Source organism: Lonchura striata, chromosome 17 (assembly GCF_050655825.1).
Source record: "Lonchura striata isolate lonStrDom1 chromosome 17, ASM5065582v1, whole genome shotgun sequence".
Lineage (NCBI taxonomy): Eukaryota > Metazoa > Chordata > Aves > Passeriformes > Estrildidae > Lonchura > Lonchura striata.
This window is the reverse complement of record NC_140719.1, coordinates 6,246,456-6,264,861: the sequence shown is the minus strand read 5'-3', so window position 1 is coordinate 6,264,861 and position 18,406 is coordinate 6,246,456. Positions and strand designations below refer to the sequence as shown.

The 18,406-nt window shown below is 63.1% G+C and overlaps 2 protein-coding genes across 7 annotated transcripts; one reads left to right on the top strand and one right to left on the bottom strand.

The window, feature by feature from the left end:
* The first annotated feature begins 95 nt into the window (after positions 1 to 95).
* FPGS (folylpolyglutamate synthase) lies at positions 96 to 6,302 on the top strand. Of its 4 annotated transcripts, none has more exons than XM_085594052.1 (15): positions 96 to 338; positions 2,551 to 2,679; positions 2,785 to 2,838; positions 2,953 to 3,017; positions 3,093 to 3,207; positions 3,300 to 3,377; positions 3,653 to 3,714; positions 3,816 to 3,918; positions 4,018 to 4,095; positions 4,170 to 4,317; positions 4,397 to 4,495; positions 4,615 to 4,765; positions 4,867 to 4,942; positions 5,248 to 5,314; positions 5,411 to 6,302. In XM_085594052.1, exons 1-15 carry the CDS (start codon positions 246 to 248, stop codon positions 5,836 to 5,838), a joined length of 1,746 nt encoding a protein of 581 aa, XP_085450178.1. In that variant the 5' UTR covers positions 96 to 245; the 3' UTR covers positions 5,839 to 6,302. The 4 variants fall into 4 exon arrangements, with proteins under 4 accessions (XP_085450178.1, XP_021407051.2, XP_077643931.2 ...); XM_021551376.3 differs by lacking the exon at positions 96 to 338 and adding an exon at positions 676 to 819; XM_077787805.2 differs by lacking the exon at positions 96 to 338 and adding an exon at positions 1,507 to 1,616.
* ENG (endoglin) lies at positions 6,156 to 17,450 on the bottom strand. 3 transcript variants are annotated; one of them, XM_085594048.1, is made up of 15 exons: positions 17,319 to 17,450; positions 13,101 to 13,258; positions 10,860 to 10,994; positions 10,114 to 10,276; positions 9,768 to 9,924; positions 9,468 to 9,597; positions 9,053 to 9,224; positions 8,827 to 8,969; positions 8,561 to 8,698; positions 8,212 to 8,256; positions 7,999 to 8,109; positions 7,661 to 7,906; positions 7,389 to 7,452; positions 7,192 to 7,293; positions 6,156 to 6,917 (listed from the first exon to the last, which is right to left on the bottom strand). In XM_085594048.1, the coding sequence occupies exons 1-15, from the start codon at positions 17,374 to 17,376 to the stop codon at positions 6,892 to 6,894; spliced, it is 1,848 nt and encodes a 615-aa protein (XP_085450174.1). In that variant the 5' UTR covers positions 17,377 to 17,450; the 3' UTR covers positions 6,156 to 6,891. The 3 variants fall into 3 exon arrangements, with proteins under 3 accessions (XP_085450174.1, XP_021407049.3, XP_085450173.1); XM_021551374.4 differs by having other exon boundaries at positions 6,156 to 6,786; XM_085594047.1 differs by having other exon boundaries at positions 6,156 to 6,766.
* Between the last annotated feature and the right edge of the window lie 956 nt (positions 17,451 to 18,406).

The window sequence follows — 18,406 nt, the reverse complement described above, 5'->3', positions numbered from 1 at the left end:
CTCTCTTGGTTTGTCATAGCTCCTGCATGAAGTATCCTGTGAGCACTGAAGCATTGATGAAGGACAAGGCAGGTGCTTTTGGGTCATCACATGAGTCTTGGGAAAGGCAGAGCCACCCTAGACAGCATGACTAGCTCTCCCTGGAGACTGGGGTCTAGCCTAAAAAGGGCAAACCAGAGGTGCCTGGCAGAGCTGGATGCTCCGTGTAGCCAGGAGACCGGGATAGCTGGTCTCTGTGACAGCACATGGCATCCATGCTTTCTAAATTGCAAGCCATGACTGTGCGTTATACTGGATACACCCAATCTGCTGCAGCCAAGCACTGCCCTGTGCCTAAGGTGAGACCTGCCCTCCTGTCTGCAAGAATTTCAGGATAGTGTGGCAGGGCTGGTCACACTGTGCTGGGAGCAGGGGGACACTCATGTGTCTCCTGCTCTCTCCTGGAGCTCTTTGCATGAGAGACTAGAAAACACCACTGCTTCCTTTGGGTACAGTGACTAGCCTGACCCACTGGGATCACCTGTGCACACCTTATGACAGAACTTGTCAGGGTTAATTAATAGAGAGCAAGTGGTCCTCCACAGCTGCACAGTTTCCCGTGGCTATCAGCTGTAGCCAGCCATCTTCTCCCTGAGCCCCATGGATGCCAGGATCCCAGGATTCAATGTGTGCAGCTGGTGATAGCATTTGGCACTGGGTAACTTGTCTGTTAACAGTTACCGACAAAAGCCATTGGTAGTGTAAAGTCCCATGAGGAAGTGGTGGTGAGTGGGGCCATTCTCAGGATGAAAAAGGGGCTTGATTAACAACATGTACGAGGTAATTCTGTCTTGGTTTGGGGGCTCTGAAGCAGTGTCTATCTGGGCAGGGAAGGGGGGGTGGTATTTATTTGGAAAAATAGCCGGTTACGAGCAATAAGCCAGCTGACTTGTGCCATTGTGGATAAACACTGTCTGTCCCGCACACCTGCTGTGACCCTCCTGTCCCTGTGTGCCTAAGCGGAGACGGCACCGGGAGCCTGCAGGACGGCACCGGGCCCTCCCGAGGGCAGTTCGGGTCCTGGCAGCCTGAGACCGCCGTCCCGTTCCCGGGGAGCCGGGGGGCTCGGCGCAGGCAGTGCTGCCGTCCATTGACACATCGGCTCCGCGGGCACCGGGCCGGGGCCGTGGGGGCTGCGGGGGGCCCTGTGCCCCAGCTTGGGCGGTGGGGGCTGTAGGGCTATGACCCTGTGCTGCCAGACGGAGAGACCCGGAGGCGGGTTGAGCCTGACGGTCCGTCCCGAGCGGGGCTGCCGGGACCCCCATGCCCCTCTCGGGGCGTCTGGATGGGCACGGGGGCGGCCGCCTCGCTGCCCCTCGCAAAGATGGCGCTCCCTCCTTCCTCAGGCGGCGTGGCGCGCGCTGCCAGCTTCAAAGATGGCGGCGGCGGCGCCGTGGTGGTCGGGGGGCGGGGCCGCCCCGCCCCCCTTGCCCCGGCGGCGCGCGCGGCGTGGCGGGGCCGGTGCGCGCGCGGCGGGGATGGTGCGGCGGGGGCTGCGCGCGCTGCGCGGGGCGCTGCGGGCCGGGGCGCGCCGCTTCAGCACGCGCCCCGCGCGCGCCCCCGCCACCGACTACCAGGTACCGCGCGCCGGGCGGGGCACGGGGCCGCCACAGCCGCGGGGCTCCGGTTCCGCGCGGGGCGGCGGCACGCCCCCCCCTCCTGACCCCCTCTGCCGCCCCCCCGCAGCCCCGGGCCGTGCCTCCTGCCCCGTGCCGCGTGCCCCCGCTTTCTGCTCGGGTCACCCCGCCAAACGCCGTGCCCCGTGGCGGCAGCGGGTGAGCCCGGCCTGCAGCGGCAATCACGGCGGGTCCCGGCCGCGCGCGGCTGCGCCAGCTGCCTCGGGGATGATGGCGGACCCCGGCGCGGAGCGCCCCTCGGGCAGGCGGGAGCGCTCTCGGTGTCAGTGCCGCTGTCTGGTGGGACAGGGTCCAGCTGCCTGCCTGGAGTGTCCCCACACTGGGGACGTGGGTTGCTGGCCCAACTGCCAGCTCCCCCCTGCAGCACACGGCGGTGCAGCGCCGGGCTCACGCCCCCTTAACTTGGGTTTGGGAGGCTCGGTGACAATGGTGACCTCGTGTCTCAGGTGTGCCGTGCCGGTGCGGCGTTGCTGCATCATTAGCGGCGCTCGTTAAACACCGGCAGGACGGGTGCGCGCTGGAGCGCTGCCCGCTCCCGGCGGCGGCGACCTTGTCCCGCTGGGCAGCGCTGGTGCCGGCGCTGGGCTGGCCGTGCCCCGCCGCGGGGCCAACGGGCACCTGGGGAGGGGCGGGTGACCCTGCCCATAAGTAGCCTGTCCCCGCCACGGGGAGTCCGGCGCTGCCGCCACGTCCCTGCGGCACCATGGCAGAGATGCTGCCGGCGTGGGTGGCCGATGGCACCGCCGAGGAGACTGAGCCCGGAGGGGTGGGTCAGGGTGCAGCGGGCTCTGGGTAGACTGGCCCCCGGGGCTGTGGCGCAGCCACAAGGCTGCTGTGTTGGGCACTATCCCGACTGCCCTGGGCATCTTTCCAGGATGCAATCCGGATGCTCAACACCCTGCAGACCAATGCCAGCTACCTGGAGCAGGTGAAGCGGGAGCGCGGTGACCCCCAGGCCCAGCTGGAAGCCATGCAGGGCTTTTTGGAGAGGAGCGGACTGAAGGTGATGGGCTGATCCCCGTCCCTGTTCCCTCTGTCCTGTTAGCAGTGCCACCATGCTTGGAACTGGCTGCCTTGGGGGTCTCACAGGGTGGTTGAACTCTTACAGGTCGAGGACCTGGATCGACTGAACATCATCCACGTCACGGGGACGAAGGGCAAGGTGAGGCGGGTGGGCGGTGCTGTGGGGGACTGGGGGGCTCAGGGGCACTGCTGGTGTCTGTGGCTCCGTTTGCCCTGCTCTGGAACGGGGGGTTTAACACAGCTGTCTCCTCAGGGCTCAGCGTGCGCCTTCACCGAGTGCATCCTCCGCAACTACGGGCTGAAAACGGGCTTTTACAGGTGGGTGGGGGTCAGGAGGGTTTTGAAGGGCCAGCGGAGCTCTGCCTAACTCTTCCCCCTGCTCTGTACCCACAGCTCCCCTCACCTCGTGCAGGTGCGCGAGCGGATCCGCATCAATGGGCAGCCCATCAGCAAGGACCTCTTCAGCAAGTACTTCTGGCTGGTCTACAACCGCCTGGAGGAGACCAAGGTGGGGCCAGCAGGGTTTGTGGGGGTGTTCCCTCCCTTGGGTCCCCCGCTCCCAGGGTCATGTGCTCATCTTCACCCTGCTCTCCCTGGCAGGACCCAGCGCATGCCAGCATGCCAGCGTATTTCCGCTTCCTCACCATCATGGCCTTCCACGTTTTCCTGCAGGAGAAGGTCAGTGGTGGTGGCCTCCAGCTTGTGACAGAAATGTCAAGTTGATGGGGACCTCCGGGAGGGGGGGACTTGGGTCAGAATTTGTGTGGATCAGACTGTCATGGCTGTAAACAGGGGATGCTGCGTGAGGTGGATGATCTCCACAAATAGGGGGTATGCTCAGGTGTGGGTTTGGAAGGGCTGGTGGCAGGGACCTGCCTCCACCCACATCCCTGGATCCATGGGGGCATTTACTGCGGGTGGCTCTGATGTCTGATGTGTCCCTGTGTCCCCAGGTGGACCTGGCAGTGGTGGAAGTTGGCATTGGCGGCACCTATGACTGCACCAATATCATCAGGTAGGAGCTGTCATGGCTGAGCCTGTCCCCAGGGCTGCCAGGGCCTGATGTCCCCACAGCGCAGAGGGGACAGCAGGGACACTGCCATGCTGCGTTCCCAGGGCACCGGTGGTGTGTGGGGTCTCCTCCCTGGGCATCGACCACACCAGCATCCTGGGGGACACCATGGAGAAGATCGCCTGGCAGAAGGGAGGCATTTTTAAGGTAAGGAGACCTGGTCTTCTGTCTCCTCTTGTGTTTTCGGGGTGTGTTCCCCGTGTCCCTGAGCACCCCCATGTCACTAAGCACCCCCGTCCTTCCCAGCCCGGTGTGCCGGCGTTCACCGTGGCGCAGCCGGAGCGGCCGCTGGAGGTGCTGAGGGAGCGAGCCCAGGAGCGGGAGGTGAGCTGCTGGCAGGGGTGTGGGCTGGGGGTGCCCCATCCCATGGTGGGGGGCTCAGCCTCCTCTTTCCACAGTGTCCCCTCTACCTCTGCCCGGAGCTGGACGACTTTGAGGAGGGCTGCCGGGCGCTGGAGCTGGGGCTGGCAGGTGCCCACCAGCGCTCCAACGCCGCCCTGGCCTTACAGCTGGCGCGGACGTGGCTGCAGCGCTGTGGCTGCCCGGGTAAGGCAGGGGGACAGGGACAGGGGGCCAGACCCCACCAGGGCCCCTGAGGGCTCAGTGAGATGCCTGTCCTGCCTAGGTCTTGGGGAGCTGAAGGAGGTGCCACCAAGCACCGAGCTGCTGGGGAGGCTGGTGCCACTGGCGCCTGCCTTCCAACTGACCGATGCCATGATCCAAGGTGCAGTACGGCCATGCCAGGACCCCCCCTCACCGTGTGGTGGGGCTGTGCTGGACCCCAGCCAGTGCCACATGCTGGGGAGGGTATGGGGGTCCCAGCCATTCCCTGTGTCCCCCCAGGCCTGCGGGACACAGAGTGGCTGGGCAGGACTCAGGTGCTGTCCCACGGCCCTGTGACGTGGTACCTGGATGGAGCTCACACCACCAGCAGCATCCAGGCCTGTGTCCGCTGGTTCCGCCAGACCGCCCTCAACCAGGACAAGCCTCATGAGTAAGGAGGGGATGTAAAGGGGGGCACACATCCTGGGGTGTGGTGGTGGTGGTGCTGGAGGTCCCCTGGGGGCATGGGCCACTTGCCCTTTCTCCCTGCAGTGGTTCTGAGGTGCGTGTGCTGCTCTTCAATGCCACAGGCGACCGGGACACGGCGGCACTGCTCAAGCTGCTGGTGGTGAGGTTTGGGGGCACAGGGGAGTCACTGTGCCTGGGTGCCTGGGTTCTCTGCCCTGTGGGACCTGCTTTGCTGTGGGTGGAGGGAGCCACGAGGTGGAGCTGGCACCCTGTCTGTCCACCCATCCTGCTATCCCGGGGTTGTATCCCACCTCACCTGACCCCTGCAGGGGTCTCACAGTCCTGGGTGCGGGGAAGGGACTTGGATCATCCCCTGCCCCATCCCCTGTAACCCCGTGGGTGTGGGACCGGCCCCAGTGGAAATCCTGAGGGTTCCCACAGTGCTGATTCCTGCTGTCTCCACAGCCCTGTCACTTTGACTATGCCGTCTTCTGCCCCAACTTCACCGAGGTGTCAGTGGCCAACAATGCAGGTGAGTGCTGGGGAGACAGGGTCTCCCCCAGCTTCCCTTTCTGATCCCTCCGCAGCTCCCCCTGCAATCCCTGACTGCTGTCTCCATCTCTCCCAGACCAGCAAAATTTCAACGTGACGCTGGAGAATGCCCTGACCCGCTGCCTGGAGAACCAGCGGACGTGGACGAGGCTCCTGGAGGAGAAAGTGGGGCAGGACCCCTGGCTCCCATCTCCCCTGCGGGTGGGGGGGCTGCTGCAGCCGGCCCCCACGCGGGGCTCCCTGCTCCTGGTGCCCCCAGCCCCACGACCCCTCAACTCCCCAGCCCTGGTGTTCCCGTGCCTGGCCCAGGCGCTGCGGTGGGTGGCGCAGGGCCGGGACCCGCAGCTGGCAGCGCCCACGGCCTCGGGGGCTCAGCCCCACCCCGCAGCCAGCAGCGGGGCCGTGCTGCTGCGGGAGGCGGCCGCCGTCCGTGTCCTGGTCACCGGCAGCCTGCACTTGGTGGGGGGAGCGCTGCGGCTGCTGGAGCCCGCGCTGTCCCAGTGACGGGGCACGGGGCTTCTCACCTCTGTTTACATGAAACACCAGTTTTGCCCCCAGCGATGCTCAGAGGCGTCTGGAGGGGGATGTGGGGCCCCTCCACCCCATCCTGGCTTGGCTGTTTTCACCCCAGTGCCTTCTGCCTGTGCTCTTCCCAGGACACTGTCCATGGGGGGATGCTCCTGGTCTCCATCCCCTCCCTAGTGAGACTGACTGGGGGGTCCCCCAGGGTTTGGGGGGCTGCCTCAGGCTGTGATGAGGTCCAGTGCCTGCTAAGTGGGAGCCTCAAGCCGTGGCAAGGCTCAGCATCAGAGTGCAATTAATTTAACATAGGGAAGGTTTTTATTATTATTGATAAGAGTTTGTAACTTGGACGGGGAGCTGGGGGGAGTGGTGGGTTCTGCCCATCGTCCTGTGGGAGGGCGGCAGCCTTGCACCATCCTCCACAAATAAACTTCCTGCTGCTCCCACTGGTGCCTGCTGCCTTCTTGGGGGGATACAGGAGGGGCACAGGGGTCACCCCAAGTGCTGGGGCATGTCCAGGGGGCACCCACTTCTTCTTCCCCCCCCATTTGATGGGGAGCCTTGTGGGAGGTTTTGGCAATAGCTGCTCTTTCTGCCTCCCCACTGCAGCGGGGGAGTCCAGGGGGGTTACAAGGTACACCCCCCCGGTGTGGGCTGCCATCAGGGGGCCAAAGCATTCACTGAATGAGTAATGGAGGCCCCCTCTGGGCTCGGCCTGAGATTTGGGGCAAAAAATCAGCTTAATGGCACTGGGGTGGATCCCCAAGTCCGTTGGCCAGGGGCTGCGCGGGCTCGGGGGGGCCCGGGGGCGTCAGGCCATGCTGCTGGTGGAGCAGGGGGTGCTCTGGGTGCTGCCGATGCTGTGGTTGGTGCTGCTGCTCTCCGAGGCTGGCGCCGTGCTGGAAACCGGCTGCAGTTTGGAGATGGGACCTGGCTCACACCGCCCGCCGCGGGGGAACACCAAGGGGAAACCAGACTCAGGGCGAACAGCGGTGGCCTTGGCTCGCTCCCCAGGGACCCTCCAGCTCTCATGGATCACTCCCCAGCTGACCCCTGAGCCCCTGGGATGGAGATGAGCATGGGACACCAGGAGCAGGGGAGAGGGCAGAGGGGCCCCGGACAAGCAGGAGGGAGCCTGAGGAGCTGTAGACTCCTGAAGCAGGGTTATTCCCCTATAGCACTGCCAGCACTGCACAGATGAGGGCAATGGAGCAGCCTGGTCTCTGGCTCCCTTGGGGACTTTGGCCAGGAGGGAAAAATGGGGAACCCAGTGAGGGACACACATGTGGCCCCTCCATCCCACCACGGGGGTCCCCAGGGGTGGTGAATACTCACGGGTATGCGAGTAGATGTACCAGAGCACGGCAGTGAGGAGTGCCCCGATGAGGAAGGCGCCGAAGGTGATCCCCAGGACGGCAGCCAGCCCCAGCCCACGGTCTGTGGGAGGACGAGGCTGTCAGCACTGCCACACTGGGAGAGTCCCTCTCCCACTCCCATTCCCATCCGGACCACCTCCCTTGCCCTGAACTCACAGTTGAGGGGCCGCCAGGCATCCTTCACTGTCAACTCCAGGACCTTCTCAAAGATGGTGTCGTTCTGTGGAGGTGGAGGTTGGGGTGAGAGGGGGAAGATGTGCATCCCTGCAGGATGGCAGAGGTGGGGGCCCCCAGGCTCTTTGTGGACTAGGGAATGCTGCTCCTGGATGGGCTCCATCACCCAATGGTGCAGGACAAACCCATCAGGCTGCTACTGCCGGTGGGACCAGCACGGTGGTGTCACAGGGTGGGGAGGGGGTCACACCGACCTGCAAGCCGGCCTTGCACTTGAGGATGGCAGAGAAGGGGATGTGTCTGCCCTCAGGAACGGTGTAGGTGAAGCGGAAGCGCCAGACCTTCCTGCCATGGCTGCTGGGGGGGCCCTCCAGCACGGCCACCCCCGCTCCACGCGCCTCCCCGCCCTGCAGCAGCAGCAGCGGCTCCCGCCCTGCGGCCAGCAGCCAGCACTCCTTCAGCTGCAGGTCGGCCGGGTGATCCATCCACCGCATGGACGCCTGCGTGGGGTGGGACCGGGACACACCGTCAGGGTCACCGGCCCAGGGGTGGCTGGACTGCCCCAGCCCGGGCACTGGGGCAGTGGCAGTACCTGCACAAAGGCCTCCTTGTTGATCTCCAGCTCCGTCTGCGGCGCCTCGAAGGCAGCGGTGGGGAAAAGGCGCAGGAAGAGCTCCCGCGGGATCTCGCACTTGAAGGCCACCTGCAAGAGGGGGCAGCTCTAAAAGGGGCACCCAGCACCCAGCTGACAGTGCCATTTGCACCTTCTGGCACCCCTGGACATGCTGGGGAGCCTGGCTCTTACCCGCACACTCCGGAGCACTGTGTCCTTGGCCAGGCTGAGGATGAGCTGCGAGAAGGCAGAAGGTTGGGTCAGTCAAGTGGTACCCACTGCTGGAGCCTATTGCTGGCATGGCGTGGCGTGGCATGGCATGGCATGGCATGGCATGGCATGGCATGGCATGGCATGGCATGGCATGGCATGGTCCCACCCACATCCCCCCCCCTCCATCTAGCCCTGGGCTGCAGTGTGATGTTTCCAGCCATGCAAAACCAAGGAGGTCCTGGTGGAGAAGCCCCACTGGCAATCACTGAAGCTCTCATGGGCCATCAGTGGGGCTGGAGGCAATACCCCCAGCCAGCCCCCCTCTCACCTCATTGTTGGCATAGCCCCTGCCCTCCAGTGAGGTGCCACAATGGCTGAGGGGGCTTTTCAACATGAAGTGGGTGGCATTTTTCTCTGCCTGGCAGCTGATGTCCCTCAGGGTGATGTTCACCACGTCCTTGATGGGCTAGGAGGAAAGCATACTGTAGTCACCCACAGGGGACAGCCTCGTGCCACCCACCCTGAGCACCCAGGGGAACATGCAACTTCTGAGTGATTTTGGTGGACATTAGCACCCCTCTCCACCCTCCTCACCTCCAGGTAGGACCTGATGATGACGATCTCCATGGTTTCATCCGTGCACTTCCAGGGCTTGAGTGTGAGCAGCACCTGGTGGGGCAAGTCTGGGGGCTGTGTGATGACAATGGGGGTGGTTGTCACAGGCGTCTCAACCATCTCTGCAAGACAGGGAGATGGGGGGTCTGAGTGGGAGTGGTGGAACCCCTGATCCCACCCAGCCCTGGGCTGCTGGGGGCCTCACCGTGCTCATGAATCTCCAGGCTGATGTGGGTGCTGGCAGGGATGGCAGAGTAGGAGGCAATAACAGTGTAGTTCTTCTCAAAGGCTTTAGCAATGAGGTCCTGCTCCGTGTCAGGCAGGAGCATCCCAGGCAACACCATCGGGAAAAGGGTCATCTTGTAACTCCCAGAGACCTGCCGTGGGGAGGAAAGGGAGGAAGAAGCATAGAGGGGCTAAGTGGAGACAGGGACACCTGGGGGTGCACAAGGCAGGGTTCATCCCAGTAATGAGGGCTTGCAGCAAGGGGGCTGCCACTTGCCCATGTCTGATATCTCCAGGTGCTCTCCTGCCACCTTGCCCATGACACCAGCATCTCCTGGGCACCTGGCAGACCCCTTGGTGGGGGTGGTGGGGAAGACATGTTCCTCTCAGCATACCAGTAAATGGATGTTGCACTTCGAGGAGAGGAACCAGGTGAAGTTGGCCTTGCTCTGCAGGATCAGGATCTGGTTTCCAGCAGAATTCTGAGCACAGCTCACAGACAGGTTCACCTCTGTGATGGAGGAGCTGCAAAACCACAAGATCCCCCATTCTCAGCGTTGCATACCAACCGGTCCCACATCCAATTCAGGATGTGGGGCTTTGCCTTTGAGACAGCCCAACACCTTCCCAAGAATCTCCAAGAATATCCCACTGCCTGTCCCGCCGCTGGGGTCCCACTGCTGGCACTGTGGTACCTGGGTTCTGACTGAAAATGGATGATGTGAGCGGCGCCGGTGCTCTGGGCATCACTGCGTGAGCAGCCCTTCACCCCATGGAAGAAGACCTCAGTCTCAAGGTGTTGAATGGCATTGAAGTGCTCCTGGGGAACGCACTCTGGAGGGCTGCTGGCATCTGTGTAGGTGGCAGGGTGATCAAAATCAAACTGGGCTCAGCGGATGGGGAGATGCTCAGGGCCAGGGGCATCCCCATGGCATCCCCCTGGGGAAGGTGCTTTGCCCCAGGAGGTTGTCGCCCTTCTGGGACAGGAAGACCATTCCCGTCCACTCCAGCCCCCCAGTGCTAGCCCTCAGTCCCACGCACCTTCTCCCAGGTGGAGCTGGACCCTGCGGGGGTCCTGCAGCTCGCTGTAGGATGTGATGCCCCCATAGGTGTCCAGAGCCCAAGCCAGCAGCTGTCCCTCACTGGAGACCATGGGTGGCTCAGGGTTTGGTGCTCTGATGGTCTCCGGGCTGAGGTGAGCGTCCTGTGAGCCAAGTGACAGCCTAAGCTGGGTGAGGAGCAAGGTGCATCCCTCCCTTATACAGGCTGGCATGGGGAAAGCAAGGAAAACCTTTCCCCTCAGTGTGCAGGATACAAATGTGAACCTAAAACAGGTGAGTGTTCCTGGAGCCTGGGCTGGGGATCACCCTGGATAAGTAGGGATTTTCGGAGACGTGAGCTGGGACCAGCGAGTGGCTGGTGACACACGGAGGGCTCAGCCCACTTTATTATTAGCCACAAACAAAGCAGGAGGTTTATTTTGCTAACAAAGCGCCCGACCCCGGCTCAGCTCACTGGAGCCAAACCCCATCCCTGACCTTCCTCCCGCCGGCCGGAGGAAATGGGAGCTTTTTCCAGCCCTGTGCGTCATTCCCTGCCTGGCCAGCCCAGTGCTCAGCGCCGCCAGCAATGGTCAGGAGCGTCCCCTCCTCCCTGGGACACCACAAGCATCATGTCTGGTGATCGGAGGGACCAGTCTCCACCAGTGACTCCCTTAAAGCTGCCCATGGATGGCCCGAGCCCTGCTGCCCCCGGGATCGCTCCCGTTGTGGGGCTGTGGCACTCACGGTGCGGATGATCAGGTTTGAGCACGGGGAGGTGAGGGTGGCAGAGCAGCGGGTGCAGAGGAGGATGAGAACTGCTGGCCGGCCGCAGGCATCGGCTCGTGGGGTGACTGTCACCATCAGAGGGACAGGAGAGACCTGGGGGGGAAGAGGAGAGTGTCATCACTGTGGCCACCAAGCCCCAGCCGCTGTCACCTTCCTGGCTGCCCCCTAGAGCCAGAGGGAGCAGGGAGAGCCCTGAGGCCCTGAGGATGAGCCGTGCAAGAGGAGCCATGGCTGGTTAGGGACAGGGATGCCGCATGAGTGTGCACCTACACTGGCAGGACAAACACCCCCTGGCTCCCCAGAGCAAGGGACCAGCAGGATGCCCGCCTGGAAGATGGTGTTATCCCCGCACTGGTGTCCAGGACATCCCACTCAGTGGGGTCTAGGCACCCCCTTCTTAGGGACCAGGGCATCCTTGAGTTAGAGACTAATCTCTGCTCTGAGTGTGAGAGTGTCACCCCACTGTGGACTGGGGTATCCCCACACTGAGGACTGGAGCTGGGACATCCCCACCCCGGGCACCAGAGCATCCTCACTGTAGGTACTGGGATATCTCCCCCTGAAGACTGGAGGATTCCCTCTCTGGGCACTGGGACATCCCCCTGGCAGGTTTCCCAGCACTGTGCCACCGCTCCCGGCTCAGTGTGCCCGTACTGGTGTGCAGGGACGCCTGGGCACAGCGGTGGCACACACCATTCCTCGTGGCTAGCACTGCCTGCTTGCCTCTAGCCGGAAATCCGGATGGGGAAGTCAAAACTCCGGGCGCTAAGTTTGGCAACTGCTGTCTGAAGAGCGGCTCGAAAGATCTGAGCAGAGGGAGAGGAGAGGGCAGGGAAAACCAGCCGGGGACTGGGCGGGCAGGCTGCTGCCAGTGCCGTGCACAGGGCTGGCGGGCGCAGCCGTGGGCATGCCGGCCTGGCCACGGCCCCGTGGCCAGCGTGGGTGGCCAGGGACCCCGGGTGGCCCCGAGTGTCGGGGAGGAGCTGGCGGCTCTTTTTCCTGCCGCGTGTTTTGTGGCGCTCCATTGTTTGGCTGCGCGAGTGGCGGGAGCCTCGGCGCTCCCCGCCGCCGCCTTTCGGGTTATTTTTTTCTTTTTCTTCTCCTTTTTTTTTTTTTTTTTTTTTTTCATCGTGGGGATCTGCTTATAGAAAGCAGCTTCCAGTAATTCTTCTGTAAGTGGAGCCGTGTCCCTGCCCAGCTTCCCCCGCGCGCCGTGGGGCTCGGTGCCGCAGCCGTGACATCAATGTGTGTCCCCTGTTGCCACTGGTGACAACCCCGGGGCACCCCCGGCCCTGGCACTGATCCACGATGCCAAGGCCGGGTGACACCAGGCTAGGCCAGAGGGGTTCTTGCAGAACTGCCTTTCCCCAGCGCCTCGTGGTCTGGCTCTCCCTCTGCTCCAAAAGCAGAACTGGGAGAGCTGGGAGGTGGCAGGGAGGGGGGAGTGTGGCGCCGGGTGGCCCAGGGCTGGGCCAAAATCGGGTGCTGGGCCCCAGCCAGCGCGAGGGAAGCCAGGCTGTCCTGCAGAGCTGCCACATAAACCTGTGAGCTGGTGCAAACCCACCCAACAGTGCCAGCCAGTGCCAGCGCCAGCCCTGACACCATCCTTGTCCCAAAGCACCCACAGTGTGGCTATCACCCCTCAGCATGGCCATGCCAACTTTGGCAGACAGCTTTCTGCTTGCTTGGACATCTAAAAAGGATGTGCTTCCTTCATCTCTCCACTCTTCTCCATCCCTCCCTTCATCTCTCCTTCCATCTCTTCATCCTTTCCTCCGTTCTACCTTCCATCCCTTCTTCCCTTCCACTTTCCATCTCTCCCTCCATCCTCAGAGTGGTCACCACTGGGTACCTGTGGCTCTGCCCAGCTCCTGAGCCAGAACCAGAACCAGGCCACCTTCCCAGGGAAATGGAATGTCCTGAGGTGTCCAGCACAGGAATACCTGCCTTGGCAGCAAGGACTATTAAAGAATTTGCCTCTGAAGTCTTTATGTTCCCATCAGGCGCAGAGAAGCCCAAGTCTGTGCTTGGAGGAGAAGCTTGGACAAGGTGCCATGGAGGAGGTTAATCCAGGTCCTTTCACTGCTCCTTAATTAAAGGAAGGTTTTCACAGCTGGGACAGTGACAGTGACAGGGTGACAGTGTGAAGTGACAGTGTAAGAAGTTCTGTAGGAATGCACTGGGACCCCTCGTGCTCACCTCGGACCACTTGACGCTGAGGATATGGACTTCATGGCCAGTGTCCATGGAGCTGTTGCTGACACAGCCGCGTGGCACCGTGCTGGTGGCATAGGAGAGGGTGATGGGTCGCTCCGATGTCACCGGCTGCAGGTCACAGCCCTCGGCTCTCGCGGGGTCTGGGCGGAAAACAAGAGCCTGTCAGTCCGTGCCGCAGGGATGTTTGTGACACAAGGCGAGGGAGCACGGTGCAGGAGGGGGCTGAATGTCTCCGCCAGCGCCGGCACTGCCCTCCAGCCTCGGCCCCCATCCCGGCCCCGCCGGCACCCCCGGGACCATCTGCTACGTGTTCGCCCGGGGCCCGTCCGCCGCCGCCAGCCGCTCCGCAATCACGGTAATGACCCTTAGATCCGGGCTGGAAAAATCCGCTGTCCCTGCTCGGCACTGCTGCGTGCCAAAACTCGCACCCGGCCGCCCCGAAGGCTGGGGCGGTGGCGGAAGCCCCCCCCGCATCCCCCGGGCGCAGGAAAGTGGGAAGCGCAGGTATGGAAATGGTGTAAGGCTCATCCTCCGCGGGCGCTGGGGCGTGAGCTCTGCCCCATCCCAAAGCCCCCGGCGGCGTGCGGCGAGCGGGGCCGGCCGGCGGCTGCCAAGGGAAATCCTGAGCGCAAACAGCCATTTGAAGGCCTGATCCTGTCAATCCCCACGTGCCTCGACAGTTTCCTCCGCCTCAGGCAGCCCTGCTGTGGCCGGGCTGTCCTTAACTTGGCCCCGAGGAACCGTCTGCATCCATGGGTGCTCCATTCCAGGGGGCTGGGAAGGACAGACCCCCCTGGTCACAGCTGGGTTTCCATGGACTTTCTATGGGGAGACAGTGCCTGGGATGTTGTGTTTCCTTTGGAGATGGCCACCGAGTTCTATCCCTTCCCACTCCAACTTTTCCCATCCCTGCTGGCTCCAGCCAATGCACCGGGAGGTGGCTGGACCGCACTCCCGGTCCATCCAGCCAGCCCCACCGGGACTTGGGGCTAGAGGGTGCAATGCTCCAGGTCATCGAGTTTTTGGGACACAGCACCCGGCAAAGGGCCGTTCCTTCCAAGTCGTGCCTCTCACGTTGTCCCTGACCTGCGCCTCGCCGGTGGGGTGGCCGGGCTGTGGCGGCGGCGGGGTCACGGCACGGACCCCCGGAGACGCTGCCGTGGGCCCATTTATTGTCCGGTGCTTCCTCCCCCCCGGCGCGGCGGCCGCGCGGCCGGCAGCATCGGGAGGAAGATAAACAGCCGCTTATCTGGGCGCCACAGGCTGCGTCCCTCTTCCCTTCCACCCCTGCCCCGACGGCCCCGGGCACGGCCGCGCGGCCCCGGCGCTGCTGGGCAGGGGCCGGGCAGCTCCTCGCTCCTCGGGCATCGCATGCCCTGCGAGGTCAGGCAGGGCTGGGGGCCGCGGCTGGGCTCGCCCTGGCAGGGCAGGGATGCCAGCGGAGGGGATGCGGGGCAGTGGTGCCAGTCGGGCACTGTCTGTCCCTGGGGAAGGCAGCGGGCTCCAGCATTATGTCAGGATCAGATAAGGGGGCTCAGCTGGGCCGCCGGGGCGATCAGATAAGGGCACTGTTATTTTTGTACTCCAGGAAAGGGAAAAAAAAATAAAAGGAAGAAAGAAAGAAAATCCACTTGATGTTTTTCCAACCTGCATTCTCCCTTGGTTTGGTGCCACTGGGATCAGGGCACAGGGATGGTCCCACTGTGGCTCCCCACAGTGTGGGTCAGGGGCTGGGGGAGAAATTCCTGGGGTTTTGGGAGCAGAGAACAAAGCTGGGGTGTGGGATGCAGGGCAAGGGTGGCTCTGGCAGTGCAGGATGCCCATGGGATGGGCAGCACCGCTTTGGCATCCTTGCATTTGGTGGTGTTGCCTCAGCACTTGTGTAATGAGCTGATCCAGGGCAGGAATGGGGATGGGTCCTGCACTGAGAGGGAACTGTCATCCTCTGAGCCCCTGCTGGCTGTTGGACCATGCTGAGGTGGCACTGGGATGCAGATGATGGTGTGCATGGGTCCAGGCTTTAGGCTTGACATAAGCCACATCATTCCTGCCACTCTCTGAGTCAGACAGGTGCCAAGAAGCCTCTCCTCACAGATGGGAGGCGAGACCCAGCACCCCATGGGGAGCAGTGCTGGACCCTGTCAAGGGGGCACAAAGTCCCCCACCTCTGGAAGCTGGCTGTGTCTGTGAGACACCCTGACACTGCACCCACCAAAAGCACCCCAGTCCCACACCACTGCAGCCACCATGGACAGCCCAGTCCCAGAGCACTGTGCCCACTGCGGGCATCCCAATTCCATGGCACTGCACCCACTGTGGGCTCCCAGCCCCAGAGGTTCCTGTGAGGAAGAAGCAGCAACTGAACAGGATGTGGTGAGTAGCACAGGTAGGGAGGATGGGCACCACGTGTCACAGCCACGCAGGGCATGGACCATAAGGTGCAGACACTCAGGATGGGAACACATGGCACAGCTACATAGGACAGTGACAATATGGCACGGTCACACAGGATGGGGTCCATATAGCACAGCTGCATACCCTAGGGGTGGTATGGCCACAGAGAGGGTCTGTTTGTGTGGCAGGGTGACACAGCACAGGGACCATACAGACACATGCAATAGGGACCGTACAGCTCCGTTACACAGCACAGGGATTGTGTGCCACAGCTACGTTGGATGGGGATCATACAGCACAGACAAATAGCACAGGGACCATAGAAATAGACATTCAGGATGGGGACCATATGGCACAGCTATGTAGGACTCAGCCCATATAGCACAGCCCTGTTAGGGAATGTATGGCACAGCCATACAGGGGACAAATACAAAGGTCACGGACACATGGCACCGCTACACAGGACACAGGTGACATTGCACAGCTGTGTAGGATGAGGACCAGACAGCACAGCTGTGTGGTATAAGGACTATACATCATACACAGGGAGGACAAGGCCTCTGTGCCACAGCACCACAGGATGTGGAGCATATGGCATGGTTATAGGATGGGGACTGTACAAGAAAGCTACAGAGGACACAGACCTTACTGCACATCTGCATAGGACAGGGACACCACAGCACTGCCCTAGGGCAGGGGCTGTGGCACAGCTATGGGATGGGCACCGAGCCTCACAGTTACACAGGACACAGGACTAACTGTGCATCTACAAGGATGGAGACTGTATGGCACAACTACAGGGGACACAGCCCCCACGGCACAGCCTCACTGGACAAGCACAGCCACCAGTCAGGGTTGTGATGTAAGAGTGGGTATCAAGCCTGGCAGTGGGGCCACCCCAGCACCATCCATGAGCACTGGCCCCCGAGGTGACCAGGAGGGACCAACCCAGCCGGGACACTGAGTGCTGCTGGCCCCAGCCTCTCCGGGCGGCTGCTGCCTCCCCAGTCTCCTTGTTCCCTTCCCCCTGCCAGCAGGCTATGTCCCCAAGTCCCCCAGCTCCCCGTCCCCCAGCTCCATCAGCACTGGCATCCCTCCCTGAAATTCCCTATGTGGCTTTGTAGGGATCTCAGGGTGGCTCTGACTGCTCCAGAGGTGTCTAAGCCCCCAACTCCCATTTGCGGCTTTAAGGGTTTTTCCCATTTCTTGCCCTCAGCTCCATCCCCACATTCCATGTGAGGTTTAAAGGGTTTTTCCCATCTCTCACCCCCAGCTCCATCCCCACATTCCATGTGAGGTTTAAAGGGTTTTTCCCATCTCTCACCCCCAGCTCCATCCCCACATTCCATGTGAGGTTTAAGGGTTTTCTCCCATTTCTCATCCCCATCTCCTGGTCAACCCCTCCATACTCCGAGGTGACAGGGACCAAAGCCACCCCAGACCCGCCGTGTGCCACCGTTTAGGCCAGGACTCGGTCACGGCGTCTTCACCACCTCCCACGCCCCAGTGACGCAGCCGGGATTTCGGGGGTCCCAGGGAGCGGCAGGGCTGTGCTGTGTGTGTTCCGGGAATCGGGGTGGCTTTATCCCTCTCCACTGGACGCTGCTCCCCAAAACCTCCTCTCCCGGGGGGTTCCCGGGGGTGACAATCTCTGCCTGTGCGGGCACAGCCGGGACCCCTTCGGCCACCGATCCGCAGTCACCGGCGGGTCCCGCCGCGGCGCCTGTCCCGTCCCGGGGGTCCCGTCCCGCTGTCGCATCCCGCGGGTCTCATCCCCGGTGCCCGGTTCCCCCGGTCCCCACTCACCCGGGCGGCCGAGCAGCGCCAGGAGCAGCGGCAGGAGCGGGACGGAGCGGGGGCCCATGTCCGCCTGCGGCCGCTCCCCGGGAGCCAGCGCCGAGTGCGGGCGGCGGCAGCGGCAGGAAACCGACTCCCTTCGGAGGAGGGTCCGCGGCGGAGGAAATGCCGCTGGCGGCGCTGGGGCCGGGCCGGCGGGGCCGGGGGGGGCGGAGAGGATGGACCCCCCCTCCCCCGGAGGCGCCGTGCCTCAGTTTCCCTACAGCGCCGTGCGGGGCTGCACCTCCGGAGGGGCGCACTGGAAGCGCCCTGGGCAGGGCACTGGTACCCGGGGTAGGGCCCCCAGGGCCTCCCAGAGCTGGCAGTAGTGAGTGGAGGGGTTGGACACAGGGATTCTGGTGGTGTCCATCCACCCAAATATTCCCGGGGTGCTGCCAGTGATAGGGATGGGGAGCTGCCCAGCCGATGGGGAAGGGGCTGCCCCCGACATTCAGCCCCTACTGCTCCCATCCAGCACCCATGCAAGGTCACATGTGTCAGGCTGGTGGCCGCCCCATGGCCCCGGATGCCCCTTAGCATTACTGCTGCCTTGCCTGACCCTTGGCCAGGCCACAGATGGGGCTGCCCGGACACCCCCACCTGGCAGGTGGGCTTGGGGTCAGGAGATCCCTTGCGACAAGGGGGCCTTGGTGAGGGCAAGGGTGTCACAGCTGGGCACTGCCGAAGGGGCACCAGGGACCCCCTTCTGCACTCCTGCCCCGTTCCTCCCCACACCTCTGCTGGCCCAGATGAGAGCCCTCACACAGCTATCAGTGGGGCTGGGACCCTCACACCGGGGGTGGGTGCAGGTCCTCAGACCCTCACACCAGGGCTGGTTTTCATCTTGACTCATGGTTCACGGGCATGGGGACAGAATGGAAACGTGCCAGGGAAGTCAGCGACGCCTGTCCCCAGCAGCCAGGATGTCCCCGGAGATGTCGGTGAGCCGGGGTGAGCAGCAACCATCTCCCATGACAGAGCACTGCCATCTCCTGGGGACCGCGGGGACGGGTGCTCACCCGGGGATGGGGACTGGCACCCGGCACGGGATCCTCTGA

Coding starts and splice junctions, on each gene's coding strand:
- ENG (XM_085594047.1), bottom strand. CDS start 17,376: ATGGGCCCCCGCTCCGTCCCGCTCCTGCCGCTGCTCCTGGCGCTGCTC. Junction 8,970..9,052: donor CCTGGAGATTCATGAGCACG/GTGAGGCCCCCA, acceptor CCTGTCTTGCAG/AGATGGTTGAGACGCCTGTG. Junction 8,257..8,560: donor GGGGCTATGCCAACAATGAG/GTGAGAGGGGGG, acceptor GCCTTCTCGCAG/CTCATCCTCAGCCTGGCCAA.
- FPGS (XM_077787805.2), top strand. CDS start 1,518: ATGGTGCGGCGGGGGCTGCGCGCGCTGCGCGGGGCGCTGCGGGCCGGG. Junction 3,208..3,299: donor ACCGCCTGGAGGAGACCAAG/GTGGGGCCAGCA, acceptor TCTCCCTGGCAG/GACCCAGCGCATGCCAGCAT. Junction 4,096..4,169: donor AGCGAGCCCAGGAGCGGGAG/GTGAGCTGCTGG, acceptor CTCTTTCCACAG/TGTCCCCTCTACCTCTGCCC.